Source organism: Passer domesticus, chromosome 8, assembly GCF_036417665.1.
Source record: "Passer domesticus isolate bPasDom1 chromosome 8, bPasDom1.hap1, whole genome shotgun sequence".
NCBI classification, from domain to species: domain Eukaryota; kingdom Metazoa; phylum Chordata; class Aves; order Passeriformes; family Passeridae; genus Passer; species Passer domesticus.
In genome coordinates, this window is record NC_087481.1 from 55,753,438 (window position 1) to 55,773,599 (window position 20,162).

The 20,162-nt window shown below is 41.1% G+C and overlaps 1 protein-coding gene and 1 long non-coding RNA gene across 3 annotated transcripts in view; one reads left to right on the forward strand and one right to left on the reverse strand.

Moving 5' to 3' along the window:
- Positions 1-1,328: 1,328 nt before the first annotated feature.
- Positions 1,329-19,795, forward strand: LOC135306935 (uncharacterized). The gene is made up of 6 exons (XR_010367666.1): positions 1,329-1,505; positions 8,200-8,304; positions 8,482-8,577; positions 9,007-11,458; positions 18,886-19,098; positions 19,187-19,795. It is a non-coding gene; the product is annotated as an uncharacterized LOC135306935 (long non-coding RNA).
- ADAM12 (ADAM metallopeptidase domain 12) overlaps positions 8,878-20,162 on the reverse strand; it is a 176,742-nt gene continuing 165,457 nt past the window's right edge. The window contains exons 18-23 of one of the 2 annotated variants that reach the window (XM_064431572.1): positions 18,779-18,887; positions 18,157-18,292; positions 17,432-17,540; positions 16,517-16,699; positions 11,471-11,574; positions 8,878-10,186 (exon numbers count right to left, since the gene is read on the reverse strand). In XM_064431572.1, coding sequence (XP_064287642.1) covers positions 10,126-10,186; positions 11,471-11,574; positions 16,517-16,699; positions 17,432-17,540; positions 18,157-18,292; positions 18,779-18,887 — 702 coding nt within the window. In that variant the 3' untranslated portion in view covers positions 8,878-10,125. Of the gene's footprint in view, positions 10,187-11,470; positions 11,575-15,098; positions 15,227-16,516; positions 16,700-17,431; positions 17,541-18,156; positions 18,293-18,778; positions 18,888-20,162 lie in introns of those variants that run through there. The other variant, XM_064431573.1, reaches the window with a different exon arrangement.

The following is a 20,162-nucleotide window of genomic DNA, read 5'->3' on the forward strand; positions in this document are numbered from 1 at the left end:
CAGAGCTGGAACTTGGTTTTGATGTGATTGAGTGTTATTTGGCCAAGCATTGCACTGAAGACTCATCAATTGAGACACTCCTACAGTTTTGTTAATTGTAACCTCTGAGAGATAAGTACAGAAAATTAATCACCTCTCAGATTTGGGCCTGACTGTAAAGCAAAGAACCAAAAAAGAGAAGTGCCTCAGTACAAACAGGTTTTCTACACAGCACAGGGAGATTTTTGGAGTAGCTATCCAGCTAGCAGGGCCAAAATTCTCATTGCACTGAGGACTCTGTGCTAACTTCTTGAAAGGCATAAAATAATATGGTTGGTTGCGACAGCAGGAGGCTGGACTTGATAATCTGGAAGATTTTTTAAGTCCTGCATTCATAAATTTTAAGATGCTGGTGGAAGGTGTCCCTGGCTATGGCAGAGGGTTGGAACTCAATGATCTTTAATGTCCCTTCAAACCCCAACCACCCTGGGATTCTGTGATATATATGTATAAAACTATATATAAAAGATGTGAAATGCAATATGATGTGGCAGATGCTGTGGTACCACCCTGAGGGACAGGAGAATCACACTGACAGAGGATGTCAGCTGAAAATCAGCACAGTGAGCTGATCTTTTCTTTTCATTTGAGAAAAAAAGTAAAAGAATTATCCTGATAAGCCATTTCTTTAGGTGGAGGGCTTTTTATAAAAAAGGTGCTTTAAGGATTTACCCAAAGGGAAAGAAACATATTTTCAAAGCCACACATTGTTTTGGAACAGAGATGTAAGTCCAGGTCCTTTAGATTTCAGTAATTTCCAGCTGATGTCTGGAAATATAAAGGTCACACCCTTGTGCCAGAGGGGGAATTGGGAATTCAGCAACTCAGGAACTGGGAATTAATTAAGAGGAAGAACAATATTGGTGTAAAAGATGGGTGTAATGACATCCTTTCTATGGACTAATGGACAGTGAAGGCAGTAGGAGGATTGGAATCTGGATGTGGAATTCTCAGTGTTTGTTTCTGTGCCTGTCTGCCTCTTACCCTCCTCTGAGGTGAGGCAGAAGTTTCTGAGAGCTCTTAGGAGTGCATCAAGGGTTTAAAATGTATTTATGGTGTTATTCCTTGTCTCCAAGAGGTCAAATATTTTCAGATATCTCCCCTGTTAGAGCTGGGTTACCACAGGCACATTCTTGCTCAGAATTTCACATGGCATTGAACACATTTAATTGATTTTTTAAAAAATATTGACAGTGATGTCCTGTTTTTGGAGCACGTTAATTTCCTTTTCTTCCGCACATTTAAGGATGATGTTGGCTACTTTTGCTGGTCAGCTGGATATGATTAAGTACCTGAGCTCAGCAGGTGCTTCCTGGGAAGGCAAAGATCTGGGAAGTCACACAAATTTTCAGGGCTGCAGGTGGAGGATAAGGTCCTGCTCTTGCCTGGTGATTGATGGTGCTGAAATGGAAGAGTTTCATCCCTACAGTTTGCAGAGAAGGCAGCATTGTCCCGAAAGTGAACAGGTTAATTTTTATCCTCATGTTAATTCTGCCCTGATACATTCCTGAATCCTTTGGGCTCTTGCTTAATGGAAACTCATTTGCCCAAAAGAATGATGGCAATGGGCTCAGAAAAGTGGAGAATTGTGTAATTCTGGCTGAAAAACAGAGCAGTGGATAAAACCCTGCTGATATTATAGCAATAACTGAAATAACCTCTAAGTCTTTAGGGCAGTGAAGCTTCCATGGTGGTGGTTTTGTAATTAGATCTTTCCTCTTTACCATTTCTTCATAGGCAGCAGGGTGTCAGAAAATTAGGAGTTGATACAGGATATAATAGGGAGCCTTCCTTATAATCCACATTTTTAATCACACTACAACGATCAGTTTTATTTGCAGGTTACCATGAAACAGGAGATAGGCATGATTGCCTGGATTTGGCTTCACAACAGGCAGGGATGTGTGTTAGCAAACAAAATTGGATATATTTAGTAATGGCTGAGTAAATATTAGCAAATGGATGGTATAATTAAACCAACAGGGTTGCAGCTGATAAGCTCTGATCAAGACTGCTGGGCGGCTGAATGAGAAGCTGGAGATTCAGAGATAAGAATTGATGGATGTAATGTTATCCTAATTGAGAAGAGGGGAGCACCTAAAGCACAGAGAAATGAAATTTATGACCTGTGGAACAAGCTGAGATTAAAAAAAAAAAATTCATCTTGATGGAGGCTCCTGCAGGAGTGCAAGGGGCCAGAGAGGGCTGGGCATGTGTTGGATAAACTGAAGTTTTTCTAATGTTTTTCTTAAAGATGATCAGGATAATGTGCAACAATAGTGTGGGACTTAAAACTTGAAGTATCACTTAAAACTTGTGGGATAGAATTTAGTTTTGCATTTATTTTATGGAACTGAGGGTGGTTTTCTTCCTCTCTCCTCACAGATGCCCTGTTCCCAATGCTGCCTTGTTTGTGTTTTGTGAGTAGTGATGGGATTCTGTGTCCTTCTGCTCCCAACATCAACCTGGGCTTATGGTGAACTGGTTCTTCTTAGGAGAGGGAGAAATGCTGCTTTGGAAGAGGGAAGGAGGATGAAAAACATGGAATGGAGGTTGGGTAGCAAAGAATCAGCTCAGGATGGAGCACAGTTATTCTCATTTACTGGGTATTGCTGTCCCAACCATCAGGACGTTCCAGAGTTTCTGTCTTCAGAAATTCTGCTGGAGGTTTGTTACTCCAGAAATTCCATGGGTAAAGTGTTCGAAATGAGGTAATTTTTATTGTTTGTGTGTGTGCATTGCTGTACAATACAGCCTGCTGTCCATGCTTATGGATTGATGACTTTAGAGGAGAAAAAAGAGAAAAGTTATTTACTGGGGCCTGCAGTTCTCTGGGAGGCTTTGCTGGGGGGAAACACATCCCGAGAGGTGAAATTTGGAAAAATTCCTGTTCAACAGTCACTCCTGAGAGCCTTTTCTCTTGAATTTTTTAATCTTCTTTCTGGAGTGTGTCAGGAAAATCCACACATGCCAGAAGAAGACAAAAGAGTCCTGTGACTTTATTTGAATAAAGGGACAGAGATGAAATTAAGGGCTCCTCTTCTTGTATCTCAATTTGTCTTTACAAACCCTAGTTATTATTAACTCAAGCCTTTTGAACAACCTGGAACACTGGAAACACATTCTCCTGACTTTTCCAAATCTGGTCCCTGCACCAGGCATGGCAGGTAAATATTGAGAATAAAGGAGACAATTAGACATTAGCCCATTAATCACCAGAGCTCCTTGTCCATGGCTACTGATGGCCAAGGTCTCCCAGCCTTTTCTTCCAGCTGAGAATTCCAAATCTCTGGGGCTTTAGAGCCCTTGACCAAGTGGGATGGGTGCACTCACGTCCAGCTGTCCTGGCTGCTGTTCCTTTCTCCTGCCTGGATTTATGGACAGCAAAGTCCAGAGGCAGCAGCTGTGAACTGGCTTTGCAATTGTGGTTTTTGGGGAATTGTCATCATTGGCTGAAGTGGTGAAAGGAGAAGTGAATAAGGTTAAAATTCCAACAGTAACCAGACCTCCTGTTGGAAAAAGCAACAAAGGAAAAAGGCATTGTCACAGCCCTGGGAAACTTCAGGAGTGGGGAGCATGTGAACAGTGAGGGCTGAGGTGGTGCCACCTCACAGAATGGAGAAAATCTCAGGTTATTTCAATAGTGGAGAAAAGGCAAAGCTGCAGGAGAAGAGAAATCCAAGCTGGGAACATCCTGGCAGTGTAATTCATCTATCCCAATCAATCCATTTAACTGTCTTCCCTGTTATTTATGGTGGTGCTCCTGGAGATTTATAGTGTTCGTCTGAGATCGCAGAGCTTCATCACAGAAACCAGACACAAAAAAAGGGGGAGAAAATAAAGAAAAAAAAAAGATATTCCCTGGAGAGTTTTATAAAATTTTCCTCTGTAAACACCTTTAGGTTTGGGATTTAGATAAAACTGGCTGGGAGAGCCACAAAGACACAAGAGCACAAAGGGAATGTGATGGACGGAAGGAAGTCAGGAAAACCACCCAAAAGTGAAAAAGAGGGAAAATGTGAAGAGAGGGTTTGCTGGATGTGGAAGGGTCAAGTTTTTAGAGTTTCTTGAAGGGAACTGAATAGGAAATGTGCTTTTTTTTAGGGGCACACAGTTCTCTGGGGGTAGTGCTAAAGCAGAGACCCCCAAGCCCAGCCACTTTCCCCTCTGGCTGTGGGGAAGGACAGCCCTGCTTGACACAGGGAATTTCAGCTCCAGGAAGTTTAAAACAAAAATTGTATTAAAGCCATTGCCCTGTAGTTTGTTATGCCTTACTGAATGCTGGAATTCTATAAAATCTCCCTGCTGTCTTAAATCCACACTATTTTCTCTCTTCAGAGCTGTTATTTTGGTTAGTAATTACAGGTAATAGCTTGAAGGTAACTGGACAGGAAGGGATAATCCAAAATGTGCCCAAACAACATTTTTAGGGAAAAAATTATACAAACTGAATGTATTCATTGAATGGAAATATTTTTCATACATTCTTAATGCACTCCAAAATTGTGCTCGTGATAAACAAGGATTTGGATGAATTTTCTCAGCTGTCCCTGACCTATATTTTAATTTAAATATATATATCTCATGCAAACTGCCTAAAAATTCTCCCAAACCATCTACTTGTTGCAGTTTCCAAGTTACTGAGCTTTACTTAGTGCTTTACTTAGTGCTACAATGAAATTAATGGTTCTGTAGCAGTGTAATGGCTCTGCTTTGCATCCTTGTGTGGGCTGCAAGGAGCAGCAGGGGCATTCAAGCACTTTGGTCCTTGATGCTTTGTTAAAACCTGACTTGATGGTTTAATTCCAGGCAGCAGCACCCTGGATTAGATGGGTGTAGGATGGAGATCCCACCTTTCAAACAGGATTTAGGGTGTGCTACCACTCTGTGCTGCAGGGGCTGCAGGAGAAGTTACCAAGGTCTGCAGTGGGAGACTTTGTTCAGTTTTTCCTTTTTTTTTTCTTGTGAAAAGGGATATTCTTTCCTCTTTGCCTTTCAGTACTACTAAAGACTGGAGGTTTTCACAGGTAGATATAAATAATCCCTATATAGAGGTTTTCTGCCTCTGAGTTTATTTTTAAAACATATTTCCTTCTGCGTTTGTTGTGAATTTTGCTTGTTTGGAACTTGATCAATTTGCTCAAAGTCAAGATGGAAAAATGTAGAGAAAAATTGCTGTTCCCTGGTTCGGAGATGATACCTTTGATTTTCCCATCAAGAAAGTGAAAAGATGAATATTTGGCCCCAAATGATGTAACTTGCCTGTTTCACCTCTACTATTCAGATTTTTGGGTCCTTGGCATTCTGAATTTTGGAGCTTGGCCCCCTCTTCAGCATCTCCTGTATTTCAGTGCATCCATGGGATTTACAGACACTGAAACCTTACAGAGCCCTCTTGCACACAGATGTAAAGCAAGAAATTCAAATAAAAAAATACTTTTTGGCATTCCCCTGAGGGGTATTACAAAACTGCTGGAAATTAAATACTGAATTTTTTCTTCTCTACTGCTTCATTTTCTTCTTCAAGACCTCTTTTGCCTTCATGACTGTATCTTTAGTAAAAAAAATTAGCATTTCTTACCCAACCTTGTTAATACTCATCTTTAAATTTTCCAAGGAGATGCTTCTTTACTTCAAATCATGAGCTGCTCATGCAACAAATTTAGCTGCAGCTCTAGAAGTGAAAAATATGTTCAGATTGTTGAGACATCTAAAATTCTTACCAGAAAATTAAGCTAAATTAATGAATCTTTGTAGAAAATATATATTGATATGTTTTAGCTTTTGGTTTTTAGAATTAAGTAGTAATTTACAGTTTTAACAGTAAAATAATCTGGTATATTTGATAAATAAAAGCAAGTGATATATGATAAATATATAAATGATCTGAGGTCTTTTGAGATTGGTTCCTGAAAGTTATGGTTTGGAGGTTTACAAAGTAGTTTTGGAGGTCTTTCTATCAAGTAATATCAAGATTGCAAAGTAAAACACTGAGAAATGCAAAATTCAAGTTGCTTAAAAAAAATTAGAAAAAAATTCAGTTCTTCCTGCAAATCCAGCATAATCTAAGATATGGCACATACGAAAGGCAACCTGTTGGATAGAACTTTTAACGTTTGCTGTGGGTTCTTGGAACAGTGAGAACACACAGGCAGAAATCTGCCCTTCTCTCTTGCATTCCTTCTTCAAGAGAAGAATTTTTTCCCAATATCCAATTTAAACATCCTCTGCTGCAATTTGAGGTCATTTCCTGTCCCTTGCTCCTTGTCCCCTCCTGGCAGGAGCTGTGCAGAGCCACAAGGGCCCCCCTGAGCCTCCTTTGCTCCAGGCTGAGCCCCCTCCCAGCTCCCTCAGCCCCCCCTGGGGCGCCAGCCCCTTCCCCAATTGTTCCTAAGTACATTAAAAGCAATAAATTTAAATATGTAAGAATGGGGACCTGAAGTAAAGCACAAAAATGTATTTCTCACCTCCACAGATACACGTGGTCTTGCACACTGCTGAAAAAATAAAAGAGGGTCATGGAAATGAAAAGTATCTTTTGTCATGGTGGTGTTGGATATTAAATTCCTGAATGAACTGCATCCCAAGAGTTCTAAATGTTCAATGTGCTCTAGGTTTTAATTTCTCTTGTAAGTGTTGTGTGAAAAGGGCAGCTGCCTGTGATTTGTGGGGAATATTTCTGTGTGGTCTCGTTCTGTGGAAGGATGATCCCTGTGCAGAATGAGTCTCAGCCTTACTGAGTTCAGAAAATGATGTTTTGCAGGGTGAGATAAAGAATGAATTTGTTTACTGTTACATGGTAATTTACAGTTAAATTGGAAACTGCTGTTATTTGATTGGAAGTTAATAAAAGAGAATATTGCATACTCAAATGATCAGAAGAAACCAGAATTGAAACAAAGGAGAAAGCCCTGTATCTCCTTCTACTCTGAGCTTTTGAAAAGGCTTTTAAAATATTCCATGAAATTAAAAGGAGATAAATCTTGCTGCCCTGATAATTGGTAGCTTTTACAAACAATCTGGGAATACTAAACCCAAGGGACTTGGTGGGGAGAAAGATGGTAAATATGCAATTTTCCTTTTGTTTACTGCCTATTTATTCATTTTCTTTGGTGTTTTGTACTTTCTGTTCTATTGATTAGCATAAAGGCAGCTCTGGGGAGAGCACATTCTGTTCCTGCTTTCCCTCTGGAAAGGAATCCTGGCTGCAGCAGCATTCCAGAGGTGGAAGGCTGGAACAGGGGTGTGGGAAAAGACAGAAAGGAAGAATCAGCACCAAAAAACTCTCCCACCGAGATAAACTGAAACCCATAAAATACTGAGGATTTAAAGGTTGGTGTAACCTTAAAGGTGGTTTAGAAAAGGTGATTTGCTGAGCAGGGAGGTGGAGGAATTTATTATGACAGGACTGAATTTATTATGACAGGACTTGCGCAAGGAGCACACCTTGGATTTCACACCCTGGTGTATCCCACAGGAATTTATTTGCTTACACATGTAAAACCATTCACCTGCTCTCCACAGTGGAATTTTCCATGCCATCAGCATTTCTAATCATGAAGACACTAATTAGGTGGGAAAGCACCTAAAACCAGGTGAAAACTGATATTAACTGTGTTAAAACTGATAAAATTCCCCAAAAGAAAATAAATATTTGGTGGATCGTTTGGTGTCATCCCTTGTTGTCAGGTGTTGTTTGTTGTCCCATTGCACCCAAGCTACAGGTCCCTTTCTGCCTGTAGAATTTTGCAGCTGATAATATAAATATAAATAATGTAAATATAAATATATTGGTTTAGTTGAGGTGTTAGGGCATTGTATAGACTCGATGATCTTTAAGATCTCTTCCAACCTAGTCATTCTGTGAGTTCTGTGAAATATACATATAAAAAATATAAAATTTGCAAATTGCTGACTGGAAAGATGGCTGTTACCTGCATTGCACCCACATTTTGCTATGAAAAAAATCACCCTGTACTATTCAGTAAGAACTTTTTTGGTATCAAGTAATGGTATTCATTTTTACAGGATCTTTAGGTTTTGTTACCTTTGTTCCAGATAGAGAATTGGGATTTTTTTTCCCAGACATCTAGAAACCTCATCGTTTAATTACGTCTTAGATGGTAAGTCTGGTAGATAACATCTTCTTCTTAATTATAGGACTAAATTCCCTGTCACTGGATACCTGTGCTTGTTTTGGTGGGAATAGTTAAGAAATTTGACGTGGTGTGGGTGAGGTGGCTGCTTGAAGTGACAGAGACACAGGTGGGTGCCCTGTGTGGATATTTCTATTTTCTGTACTTTTAAGCCTGCCTAGGCTGGTCATGTTTAAGTTTACACACGTGCCAAGTCTTACCTAGGCTGCTCCTGTTAAATTCAGAACTCCTGATGCTGACAGCAGACACTTTTTAGTCATTTCATGTCACCTTTCATTACCCACAGTTTCACCTTGTGGTTTTCAGCAGTTTGCAGAAGAACTCTGCTAAAACAGAAGCATTCAAAAAGCAAACTGAGATCATGTGGCTGCTTCAAGTGCAGGTACCCCCTACTGTAGATACAAAAAAATTAGTATTTTAAATACAGAAATAAGTAAAAAGCATCATTTTGGTTCCCCCATCTTTCTGCTGTGATTCTCCACACACAAATCCCTGTTGTTGCTCTTGGAGGTGCTTTAAAAATGGAAATGCATTTGTGAAGCTTTTCCTTTGCTTCTGAGCACCAAAGTAAGCTGGGGTTGATTTTGGTTTGTTCAGTTTCTCAATAAACATGAAGGTTGTGTTGCTGTGAGGGGGAAAAACTGGGAAAATGAAATACAATGACACTTCCTGCAGCCAGATGTGAGTTTCTATCAATGCTTTTATTTTTGCTTAAGGAAACAAAAACCACAAGCAATGAGGAAACCATTAAAGGTGATAAGTCCCTTCTCCCTCTGCTTCAACTGATAATTAAAAATTGCTGTTTTTACAGGTGAAACTGTGTTCAGCAGTGCTACTGAGAAGGCACAGAAGAGATCAGGTGTAATCACAGAGCAGAGATGAACTTTTTTTTTTTTGATAATCCAAGTCTATGTATTAAAATACACATTTTGATTTGGGAATTAAGAAACCTGGAGCAACGTTGTAGAAGTTTAATACAAAACAGTAGTAAATATGCAAAATACAGGTGATAAGCAGAGCAGTGAGGCAAAAGGAAATAATATAAAAGTGGATTTTTAAAATGTAATTCTTTGTAATTCTTGGCTTTCCCCCAGCCCTGGGTGTAATGCACTGCCAGTCTAATCAGGACAACAATGAGATGGTGGAATTTAATTACCAAAGCATCAAAGAGGAGATGGCACAGGGAGGCCTGATATCTGCATTAAAATGGACTAGGCAGGCTGTGTTTGAGGAAAATGAGGTGAAAACCACCACAGTTTGGTGATATACAGTACTTCTTCAGTGAGAGGACTTCTCCCAGGTGGATGCATCCTCTTTCAGCACAGAGATTTCTAGGAGATGTCAAACAGTAACATGAAAATTGAGATTACAGTACAGCTGCAGACACAGAGTGAGCCTTTGGTTACATACAGGTTACACCCTGTCTGCAGGTCTTGGGCATTTCACCCAGTTCCAGGAGAGATTCTGTCTTTTTACCCTGCCATATTTACTCAGAAGTTGGGTAAGGACCATTGAGATGGAGCTGTTTACACATTTCATTGATCTGCATCAGCACTCCTTAAAGAACAGATCAAAACTAACAAATCTACATAGGACCAACAGAGCAGAATTATTCAAGTTCAGTGAAATATTACAAACAAAAAGGTTTCCTTTTTAGGAAAACTCAGCTATGGTAAAAATATCTACTACAGTGCACTGCACTGTAATAAATATTCAACATAAATTAATAATTTACAAGTACCTGAGCAAGTATACAGAGCACCATAGCACAGCACAGCACCAAAGGCAGTAGCTCAGAATTCTTAAAAACAATGCTGTTTTAAACATTAAAAATTCTAAGTATTGTCATAGAAATGAACTCCAGCTGGAGCTGAAAGATAGTGCAAACTTCTGTCTTCACTTTTTAAAATAAAGGTGTCAGGTTTTCTACTCATTTCACATCCATAGTGTGGCTGGACCTGGATACCTGTGGTGGATGTTTGGGAGCAGGTCTGTTGGAAAGAAAGAAAACAGCAAATTGTTACTTAATCTCCATTTCTCTGGGTGCTCCTCAATTTTGTACCTGATCAAAAATGTCAGTCATGTTGCAGAATCTCAGGTGCTCTCCAAAAGCTGTAAGAGTCAGCTTGAAATGTTGTTGCTTTCAGAATATCTGACTAGTTTAATCAGTTTCTTTGTGCAGTATTTTTGCTAAAATGTAGGAGACTATATTGATTCTATTTTTAATGTTTCTGAGCACTTAAGTGCTTTACTGCTAGAATTCTCGTAGCTTAAAACACCACTTTTATCTTCCCTGGAGCTCACTTTATTTACAGGAAACTGAGGGATTTTGGGTAAGAAAACAGCACGGACTAAACCCACTAACATTGGGTGTAGCTATTCCACTTCCTGATTATTTTTTTCAAACATTATATTTTTGAAGTGCACAATTTCTATGCTTTTTGAATCTTTTGGATAATATTTGTAGATGACATCAACTCATGTTTCTCTGGGAAATGGGTGATCAAGAAATCACTTTTTTGGTGGCTGATCTTAACAGCATTCAGTTCTTAGCCTAATTCAGATGGGGAGGTCTGAGGAGAAAATTCATTATTTGTTGGTTTTGTAAATATGCACCAGGTATTTACACTTGAGCCTTCACAGGTATTATAAATCCTCATATTCTGTGGGAGTCAGAGGAACTGTGCTGGTGCACTTCTAGTGAGAAGCAGCGTGATAAGTAAAATTAGAGATGGAAATTGTGTTGGAAGTGCTTGTTGCAGCAGTTCCTTGAGCCATTTTAGCCATGTTGCTGTGAAGTGCTAAAATCCAGGTGTTGGGATTGATACCTTTTAGGAACTACCTAAAACCAGAGGCCAGACAAAATTAAGGGAATAAAAAGGGGTTATATTTATTGAAGGAACTTCAGGCACATTTTGGGCAGACGAAGCCCCCCAGGGGCTACATCCAGAAATGGGTGATGGGTTTTCACACTTTTTAAAGTTTGGGCCATTTGCATATTGGGGGTTAATATTCTAATTACAGCTTCAGTTAATTACGTAATTTACCTCAAGTTTTGTCCCCCACAAAACACAGTTTTGTTGACACTTCTGAGCCCTGAGGCAGCGAGGTGTCCTTGATCGCCAGGCCTGGCGAGGAATTGCTGTGTCTGCCCAAAATGGGGAAGGAGCAGCTGACACTGTGTATGGAGTTTGGGTTGCAGTGATGGACTGCGGGGTTCCAAACAGATGGCAAATACACGAGCTGGCTTCCTTGGCAGCAGGGTGAGCACTGACCTGGCAGGGGAGGCGCGGGGCAGGGCCCTGGCGCGGCCCGGGCGCGCTCGGCCCAGGGGGTCCGCGGGGAGAGGCTTCCGAGGGGCGCTGGGCTTGGGGGGCTCCTGCAGGGAACACGAGCTCCTGTCAGTTCTCAGAGTGGACATCACACCCTCCACACAGCTGAGACAAAGCCCTACAATCGTGGAGTCACACACTGGGCTGGGAGGGACCTGAAAGCCCACCCAGTGCCACCCCAGCCATGGGCAGGGACACCCTCCATGGTCCCAGCCATGCCTTGGCAGGCTGCTGAGGACAGCGTTAAAGGAATAAAGAATACAGGTTAAAGGAATAAAGGTTAAAGGAATAAAGGATTTAAAGGAATACAGCAGGGATTTATTAAAAGGTCTTCACAGGATACACCTTGGGCAGTACAAGAGCCTGGCCAAGGCTACACCCAAAATGGACCCCGAGTCATGAATTTTCACACTTTTATAAACTTTGTTCCATTTGCATACTGGGATTAATGTTGAAATGTTGTTGCTTTAAGATTATCTGACTGGAATGGACAGCCAGGAGTTTAATCCAAGTTTTTTTTGTGCAGTATTTTTGCTAAAATATAGGAGACTATATTGATTCTATTTTTAATGTAGATGGACCCAAGATGGACGGCATGTCACAATTTCTCACACTTTTGTAAGTTCTGGCCCATTTCCATATTGGGGTTAACTGTCCAATTCCAACTCCAGGTGATGCAGTCCCATCCTCCCAAATCTGCTCTCCCCAATTCCCTGTTGTTTGCACTTTTGGGGGCTGAAGCTGCAGTGATGTCCTTGGTTCTCATGCTGGAAAAGGATTGTTCTGTGTGCCTGAGCTGTGAAGAGAACTGCTGACACTTTATATGAAGTTCAGAATTATTTCCTAATGCAGTACAGAATCAGGAAAATATGAAAGCTAAAACTTAAAGTATCACCAAGGTGCTCCAAGCCCCATCCAGCCTGGCCTTGGACACTTCCAGGAGGCAGCCACAACTCTGGGCAAAAATGAGACCTCACCCCCCTCACTATTTCTTCCTAACACCTAAGCTAAACCTAAATTGAAGATATGTTATGACTAGATAAGTTTAAATGAGTAAAAAGTAACTTATTTTTAATAAGTTGGCACTCTAATTTTAAACCAAAGATTTAATACTATATTTTCATGATTTTTTGTCTTTTGATTCTTGACTGTAGAAGTGCAGGGTGCATCTCTACTGGACTCAATGCTTAATTGGTGGTAAATGGAAACAGCAAAAATTCAATTCAAAAACTTCGTAGAATTAGTTCTATAGAAAGGTGGGAATGCTCAAGATGACTTTGAAATGGAAATTCAGATGGCCACAAAACCCAAGTGCCCCCGTCTGGTTTGGATTGGGAGCATCTGTGGATTTTTTTTTGCTGTGCTTTCATTGGGTGGAATTAAAGGCTCCATTAATAAAGAACAGAAGTCATCTGCTGTCAGGCTGGGCCAGTGGCTGCTCTGGGTGGTCTCTGCAAACAGGGAAACTTGGCTGTTTGTGCTCCTTGTTATGGGGAGCTGGGACACATTAAATGGCTTGCTCAGGGCACAAAAATCTCTCCAGTTTATCCCCAAACTCACTTCAGATCCTTCTACTACTGGAGCTGTGTAGCCACGCTTTTCCCAGGGAATTTTATTCCTTATTTTTAGTTTGCCATAAAGTACCATTAGTAAAGTTAAAGGAAACAGAAGAGCTTACAAGCATAATCTGATTAAAGATCCTTTGAAAGATGTGATCCAAACAAGCAACCAGAGCATGAATTGCTCCTGAATTAAGTCTAACTTTTCATTGTTTTGAGCATCCCTTTGTTTTTTTACTTTCCATGGAAAATATCTGCACTTTCATGAAGGAAATGCAGATTGATTATCCACAGGCATTTTGATAAGGAAGAAAATACATGACCTTAAGTAAATTTTATATATAATAAGTTCAAATTTGCCACAAACTACATTTTAAAGTTGCATATAATGTCCACCCTCAGAAGAAGATGCCACCAGAAGCACACAACCTTAGGAACAGAGGAAAAGCTCTTTGAAGAAATAAATCCTATCCCCCAGACTGATTACAGGAGGGTCTTCTCTCTTCTTTCTGTGCCACAGGAGAATCCAAACTTTGTGTGTTAACTCGTGTGGGGCCCTGCAGAGCCTTTGATGTGCTGGGAATCTGCAGCACAGCTCTGCTTCCCTCATTCCTCTTCCTCCACTTCTTCCCCTACAAAGCTTCAGCCCTTCCTCACAAAGAGTTTATGGATGGATTTCTTTGTCCATTTTACAGCCACAACCTGGCATTTTATGCATTCAGGCCCTGCCTGCGGAAGTGTTTTAAATACTGGAATGAAAAACACAATTCTCATACTGAGCAGCTCCAAAGACATCAGGTGAATGAAATTCCAAGATTTTTCCACTGAATTTTAAAGAAGAAAGTGAAAGCCCTCAGTGTCTACAGCCAGGCTGAGGTGTCACAGGAGAGATATTCCCAGGATAACTGTGGCAGAAGGAGCAGGAGCTGGGCTGAGCTCAGTTTTACTGAGGAAAAAGTAAAACCACCTTTTTAAGTGGTGAAATGTTGAAATAAAAAAGTTCTATTTCCTGGCATTAGGATGAGCTGTAAAATACGAGCTATATGTTGGTAACAAGAGGAGGAGAGTCTCAGAGTCTCAGCAGCAACTGAATGCTAAAAGCAACAAAATTGAGGGGAAGAGATCAAATCCAAATGCCGGGACTGAACCCATGGCTAGGATAAACCTGCACTGTTCCCTTGATTCACATGGGGCTCTGCTGATTTATACTGACTGTGAATCTGGCCCATAAATAAAGGCTGTTTGCCTTGCAAGAGCATCTGAAAGAAGGAAAAGCTGTTTTTCAGTCAAAAGATAATTAAATATTAAACTTGGCAAGAGCTAATTTGCTGAGGATTTTCTGTTTGGTTGATTGGTTTGTTTCGTGTTGTCTTTGTTTTTTAACTATTTGACTTACAACTGAAGGAAATTTTGTATAATTTACAGCACCATTCTGCAGCACTGAGCATGTGGGTGACATCCTGAAAGCAGCAATGATTTTTCAAGTCCTTCCTCTTGCTGACCTTCTGGATGTGCTTCCAAGAGGAAGCTGAAGCAATACATGAAGTAGTATTTATATTTATTATCCCAAACTATTCTTAAGCTAATTTACTTCTTCCGAGATTTTAGGGGAAAAAATAACTTAGGAATGAAAGATTTTCTCCCCACACAATGTTTTTTTTGGTCCTTCTGATATAAAAACTAGCAGTTTCTCACAATATTGAGGTTATGATAGAATTTTGAAAGAATCCATTCTTGCTCATTCTTTAGGCTTCCTTGAGCTGATCCCCTGTTTGTGTTCCATGCAGAGACTGAAAATGCTGATATTTTGCTCAATGAAGGAACTGTCACAATGAATTTGAGCTGCCAAGCTGAAAAGCTTTCTGGCAGTTTCAGATCTGTCAGTCTTTGCTAGTGGTAGTACTGCAGGTCTGGTGTTCCACCTGGCACTCTGGGTGGCATTTGGAGCACAAGGATTTAGGACCATGAGCTGCAGGGGAGCACTGGGCTGCTGTGATGTGCACTGAGGCTGGGCCAGGTGCAGATGCAGCATCAGAATGACAAACGGCTCCTTTTCCTTTTCCTTGGAAAGCCTTTTCTCCATCCATATTCTGCTTAAGGAACTGAAAAGCACTTGCACTTGAAATCTTCCCTATGACCACTGCGAATTGTGCAGAATGTTAGAGAATACAAGAAAATTAACAATGAGACCACTGGAGCTAAAGACAAGCAACCGGAATCAATATTGCTTCCAATTCCCTACAAAATTTATTTTAGAAAGAATCAGCATTCCTTACTCCCCTGGAAAGGAAATGATTTGGAACATGGAAAAGGGAAGACAAAAAAAGCAAATAAAACACAGATTGCACTTGTAAAAGTTGGTCTAACCTGAGTGATACAATGTTCAGACTTAGAAAAAATTAAATCTAGAAACACTTTATTTGCTGCCACAATGGGCAGGGACACCTTCCACTGTCCCAAGCTGCTCCAAGCCCTGTCCAACCTGGCCTTGGACACTACCAGGGATCCAGGGGCAGCCACAGCTTCTCTGGGCACCCTGTCAATTTCTCTGGGCAGCCTCTCTCATCCCTGTTTATTTCTGACATTTTTCCAATCCCTTTCCAAAACCCTGCACTCCAGCACTGTCTCAGAGCTGTCTCCTCCTATCCAGCACCAGAAAAGGGTCTTGAGCAGCTCTCAGGGCTCCTGCAGGTGAGAGCCTGGTGTTAACAACTTTATTTTAACTTTTAATTAACTTTTTAAATTTAAGTATTAATTCACTTTATTTTAAGCTCGTACCACACCCAGATCAGGAACAGCCTGGGTGCTTTGCTTAGAAACAGTCACTCCAAAGTGCCACCAAAAGGGAGCAGCCAGTGACAAGAAAAGGCACTGTTTAATACAGACAGCTTCATCTACCCTATCGCCCTGAGATGCATCTTATTCAAAAAGAAAATATAAAAAATATTTACCATCTCTACTTAAACATTGCAGTGAAAGGTGTGTCTGCATGAAATAGTGTTTTTCAGGTCTGTGCCCTGGAAAAACAGACTGTGCTTCATGCAGCCCTTGGCAGGGCAGAAGCACACCAAGCTAAGACACCTTTTGCTCTTGCACATCGCATGTGCAGCTCCCTAAACTCTCTCTCTGTGCTTGGCACCTCACTGACAAACTGTGCAGCTCCCCTCTGCTTGGGCAGCTGCAGAGATGTGTTTGCCTCTAATGTGTTTGTTCTGATGTCTTTCGAGTGGTGAAGGCAGAGTTCAGGATCCAGAATTTTAGGATCACAGCCCCACTTGCCACAAGGCAATTTTTCTACAGCAGAGTTCTAAACTCACACAAAGTACAAAGGAAATACTGTGGGGAAAGGGCAGCAGGAAAGATGAGAAAACACTTCATTTCTCCAGACACTCACAGAGTAAATATTACATAGAAGAGAATCAACGGTTACCTGGGAGAGCCTCAGTGAAGGATTAGCTGGCAGGGGTCTCTCAGGCCCAGCTTGGTGGCCTGGCAGCTGGGGAAGGGGTGGCAGGACTCTCTGGGGTGTTTTTAATGGTGGCACCTCGTGTGTCTTCACGGGGCTGCTGATGTCGATGATGTGATACGGCAGCGGCCGCCTGGGGCTGTCTCTCTGGGAAAAATCATCCTTGAAGTTATATATTTCAATAATCCCACCAAAGTTGTACATTTCAGTCATCCAACCAAAGTTATACATTTCAATAATCCACCAAAGTTACACATTTTAATCATCCACCAAAGTTATAAATTTCAACCATCCAACCAAAGTTATACATTTGAACCATCCAACCAAAGTCATACATTTCAACCATCCAACCAAAGTTGTACATTTCAACCATCCAACCAAAGATATATACATTTCAATAATCCAACCGAAGTTACACATTTCAATCATCCATCAAAGTTATACATTTCAACCATTCAACCAAAGTTATACATTGCAAGAGCTGGCAGAGAATCACAGGATGGTTTGGTCTGAAGGGATCTGAAGGACCAGCATGTTCCAACCCCCTGCCATAAGCAGGGACACCTCCCACCAGGGAGCTGCAAGCTCCATCAAACCTGGCCTATTGCTACTTTAAAATCCATGGTAGTCCCTTGATTTTCTCTCCTAGAGACAAAACTATTTATTTTCTGCACTGGATAGCTCCACCTGTATTCAACGTGGAAGCCATAAATGAATTCTGAAGCCTGCATCCTCTCCCATTTGATTTAATGTTAGTCCTACATGATATTAAGTTCAGGCAATTATTGTATTGTAATAAATCATTTAATTGAGATAAAATACATGAGACCTTTCTTTGGTTTTCCTCCACTTTAAAAAAAAAATTATTTAGGGACTCACTTTTTGTATGGCTGTATTTTGTGGCTTCACAATGAGGTTTTTACTCACACATATGGTATGGACATGATTTGGCTCAGATGAACTGGAAGGTCTTGCTGGACTCACAGACCTGCAATACAAACATTTAATTATTGAACACAATGTTCTGCTTTGTAGCATTTTCTTAAACAGGAGCCTCTTTTTAGAATGGGATTTTGCAGGAACTTTCTGCCTGGTTATAGTAAACAAGGAAAGTAAAAACTGTCTAGCACTCCTGCAAGAATAAAAATAAATATTGATTTTTTAGAAACCAGTAGTCTGTTAAATTAGCTTCTGCAATCTGTGGAAATGCAGCTTTGTAACACCCAGGAGACTATTCTAATGAATCTAACATTTAAACAGTAATGACCTCAAATAGGAAAGTTTCAGCTCACTCAGCTGAGTTTAGATAAAAGGCCATGCAGTGTAATGAAACTGTTTCAGGCAAATGAAAATAAAGGCAATACTTCCATCACTGCTTAATTTTTCATCCCAAAAGGAAAGAGGGATATATTCAAACCAATACCTGTGTTATTTACTGCCTAGCAATGAAATTAAACCAGCCCAGGGAAAACACTGCTGATAATGGTGAATATTTTTTGTCAAGGCTGGCTCTTCCTAACATATTCATGGTGATGAGAATTACTGTGTTTACTGCTTCCTTTCCTTAATATCTATTGGAATATAATTAGGGAAAATAGGCATACCTTAATTTCTCTATTGTTGTCTTCTTGCTTGTAAACAACCACCTCATGAACGTCTTCCTTTTGAGGTACATGATTGATCCAGCAAAGATAAGGCACAGGATGGTTATCAACACTCCTATGGTCAAACTCTTATTGTCTGCAAAAAAAAATCACATGGAATTAACTTCTTCCAAGGGCCTGCTCACTGCCTGGCCAGGGTTTCTTTGCTATCTTCAAAAAACAAAAATCTTTCATTAGTGAAATCAGGATGGGAAGCTTTGTCATGGAAACAACCATGCTGTCATAATTTCAGTATTGCCACCCACTGCAGCATCTGGCATGCAGGCGAGAGATCCATTTTGGTTTAGAACAGTATTGTTCATATGAAAACAGACATTATTTCCCATTGAGATTTAGTTTATACGTGTACTTGTGAGGAAACTGCTTGTCCTGTCATGTCCCCAGACATAAACCAGAAACATCTCTTTGAGGTCACTAATGTTCCAACACTCTGGGGAAAAACTGGCATGGAATAATGAAATCCTGTAAAATTAATGATGTGTAGAAAGAATTCTTTCTGAGGTTGACCAATTTCCATTCTTTATCCTGGAAAAAAACAGGTGGAGCCTGAATTCCCACTGACCTGCCTGTCTGATGGGCCCACTGTCCACGCTGCCACCAAAGCCTGGCTTGTCACAGAAGGGGGGGGCCCAGTCAGCCTCACAGTGACAGTTCTTTTTGTTGTTGCAGACCTGCAAAACAAGACAAATGGCTTAACATAAAAAACATCCGAGAGCAGCCCTGGCTGATAAGGGCTTCTAATCAGACAGTGACACATCAGAGAGGAATAAAGCTTGGAGAAAAAAGGAGATGTGCTGATAGCTGCCTGCTGCACACTGAGGTGGCAAAGAGCAACTCGCCACGGAGGAAGAGGGATCCTAAAAACCATTATTTCTTTGGCAGGTAATCGTTGGAGTTGCCCCAGCTGACAACATCAATAATATGAGGATAATCAGACACCTCTTAAGTCTTGTTCTCTGTTTGCTTCCAGCAGCAGCATTATCTGCCTGGTAACTTCAGTTCCTCCTGCCTGCACAGGAGCAGCAGAGCTTTGTCAGCCCCCCAAGTATTACAGAAGGGGTACTGGGGACAGCCAAAGGTGACACAGAGACTTTATCATTAGAAGGCATGAAAAGACACTTTATTATTAGAAATCTTCAGTTCTTATAGAAACAATGGTGGACCTAAGACCTGATTGGCCTTTAGGAATCTTCTCTCACACTATTGGTGAACTATGAATAGCACACTCTAGAAAACCATATCTATAAACAATGGTTACAGAAAGAGAGATAATAATTGCTTGAATTCTTTTGTCTAAGTTTCTCACAGCTTCTACATAGCTTCCCAGGATATTTTTTCCAGATACATAATTACTACACCCCGAGCTTTCCTCTTCATCAAGGGCTTGCACTGGGCCCAGCATGGATTTTTCCATGGCTCCAAGATGAACCACTTGCTGGAGTAAGCTGTGAAAAGGGCTCAGGGCTGAGGAAACCCTCGGGGAGCTTTGATACCACACCTGCACTGGCTGTAGAGACACAGGGCTCTGTGCTGAGAGTTTTAATGTGAGTGAGGGAACAGTTTGTGAGGCCAGACCAGCCCAGTGGGATCAGGGAGCTGCAAGAGACTGGAGCTCAGCACCAGCACAGCCTGGGCACACAGGGCAGGAGCCAGCAGCTCCAGGGCTTTCCCCAGGAGTTCCCACAGTCCAAATGCTGGTTGTCTCCTTGCTGCTCCTCAGCAGCTGCTGTGTGGTGAATACAGAGCTCAAAACTCCGTGCTGGACTGACAGAATGCATGGAGCCACAGAACTGTTCAGGCTGGAAGAGTCCTCCCAGATCTTCAACCATTCCCCAGAACTGACCCATGGCCCCAAGTGCCACCACATCCACATGGATTTTAAATCCCTCCAGGGATGGGGACTCCAAACTGCCCTGGCCAGCTGTGCCAGGGCTGAAAAAATTTTC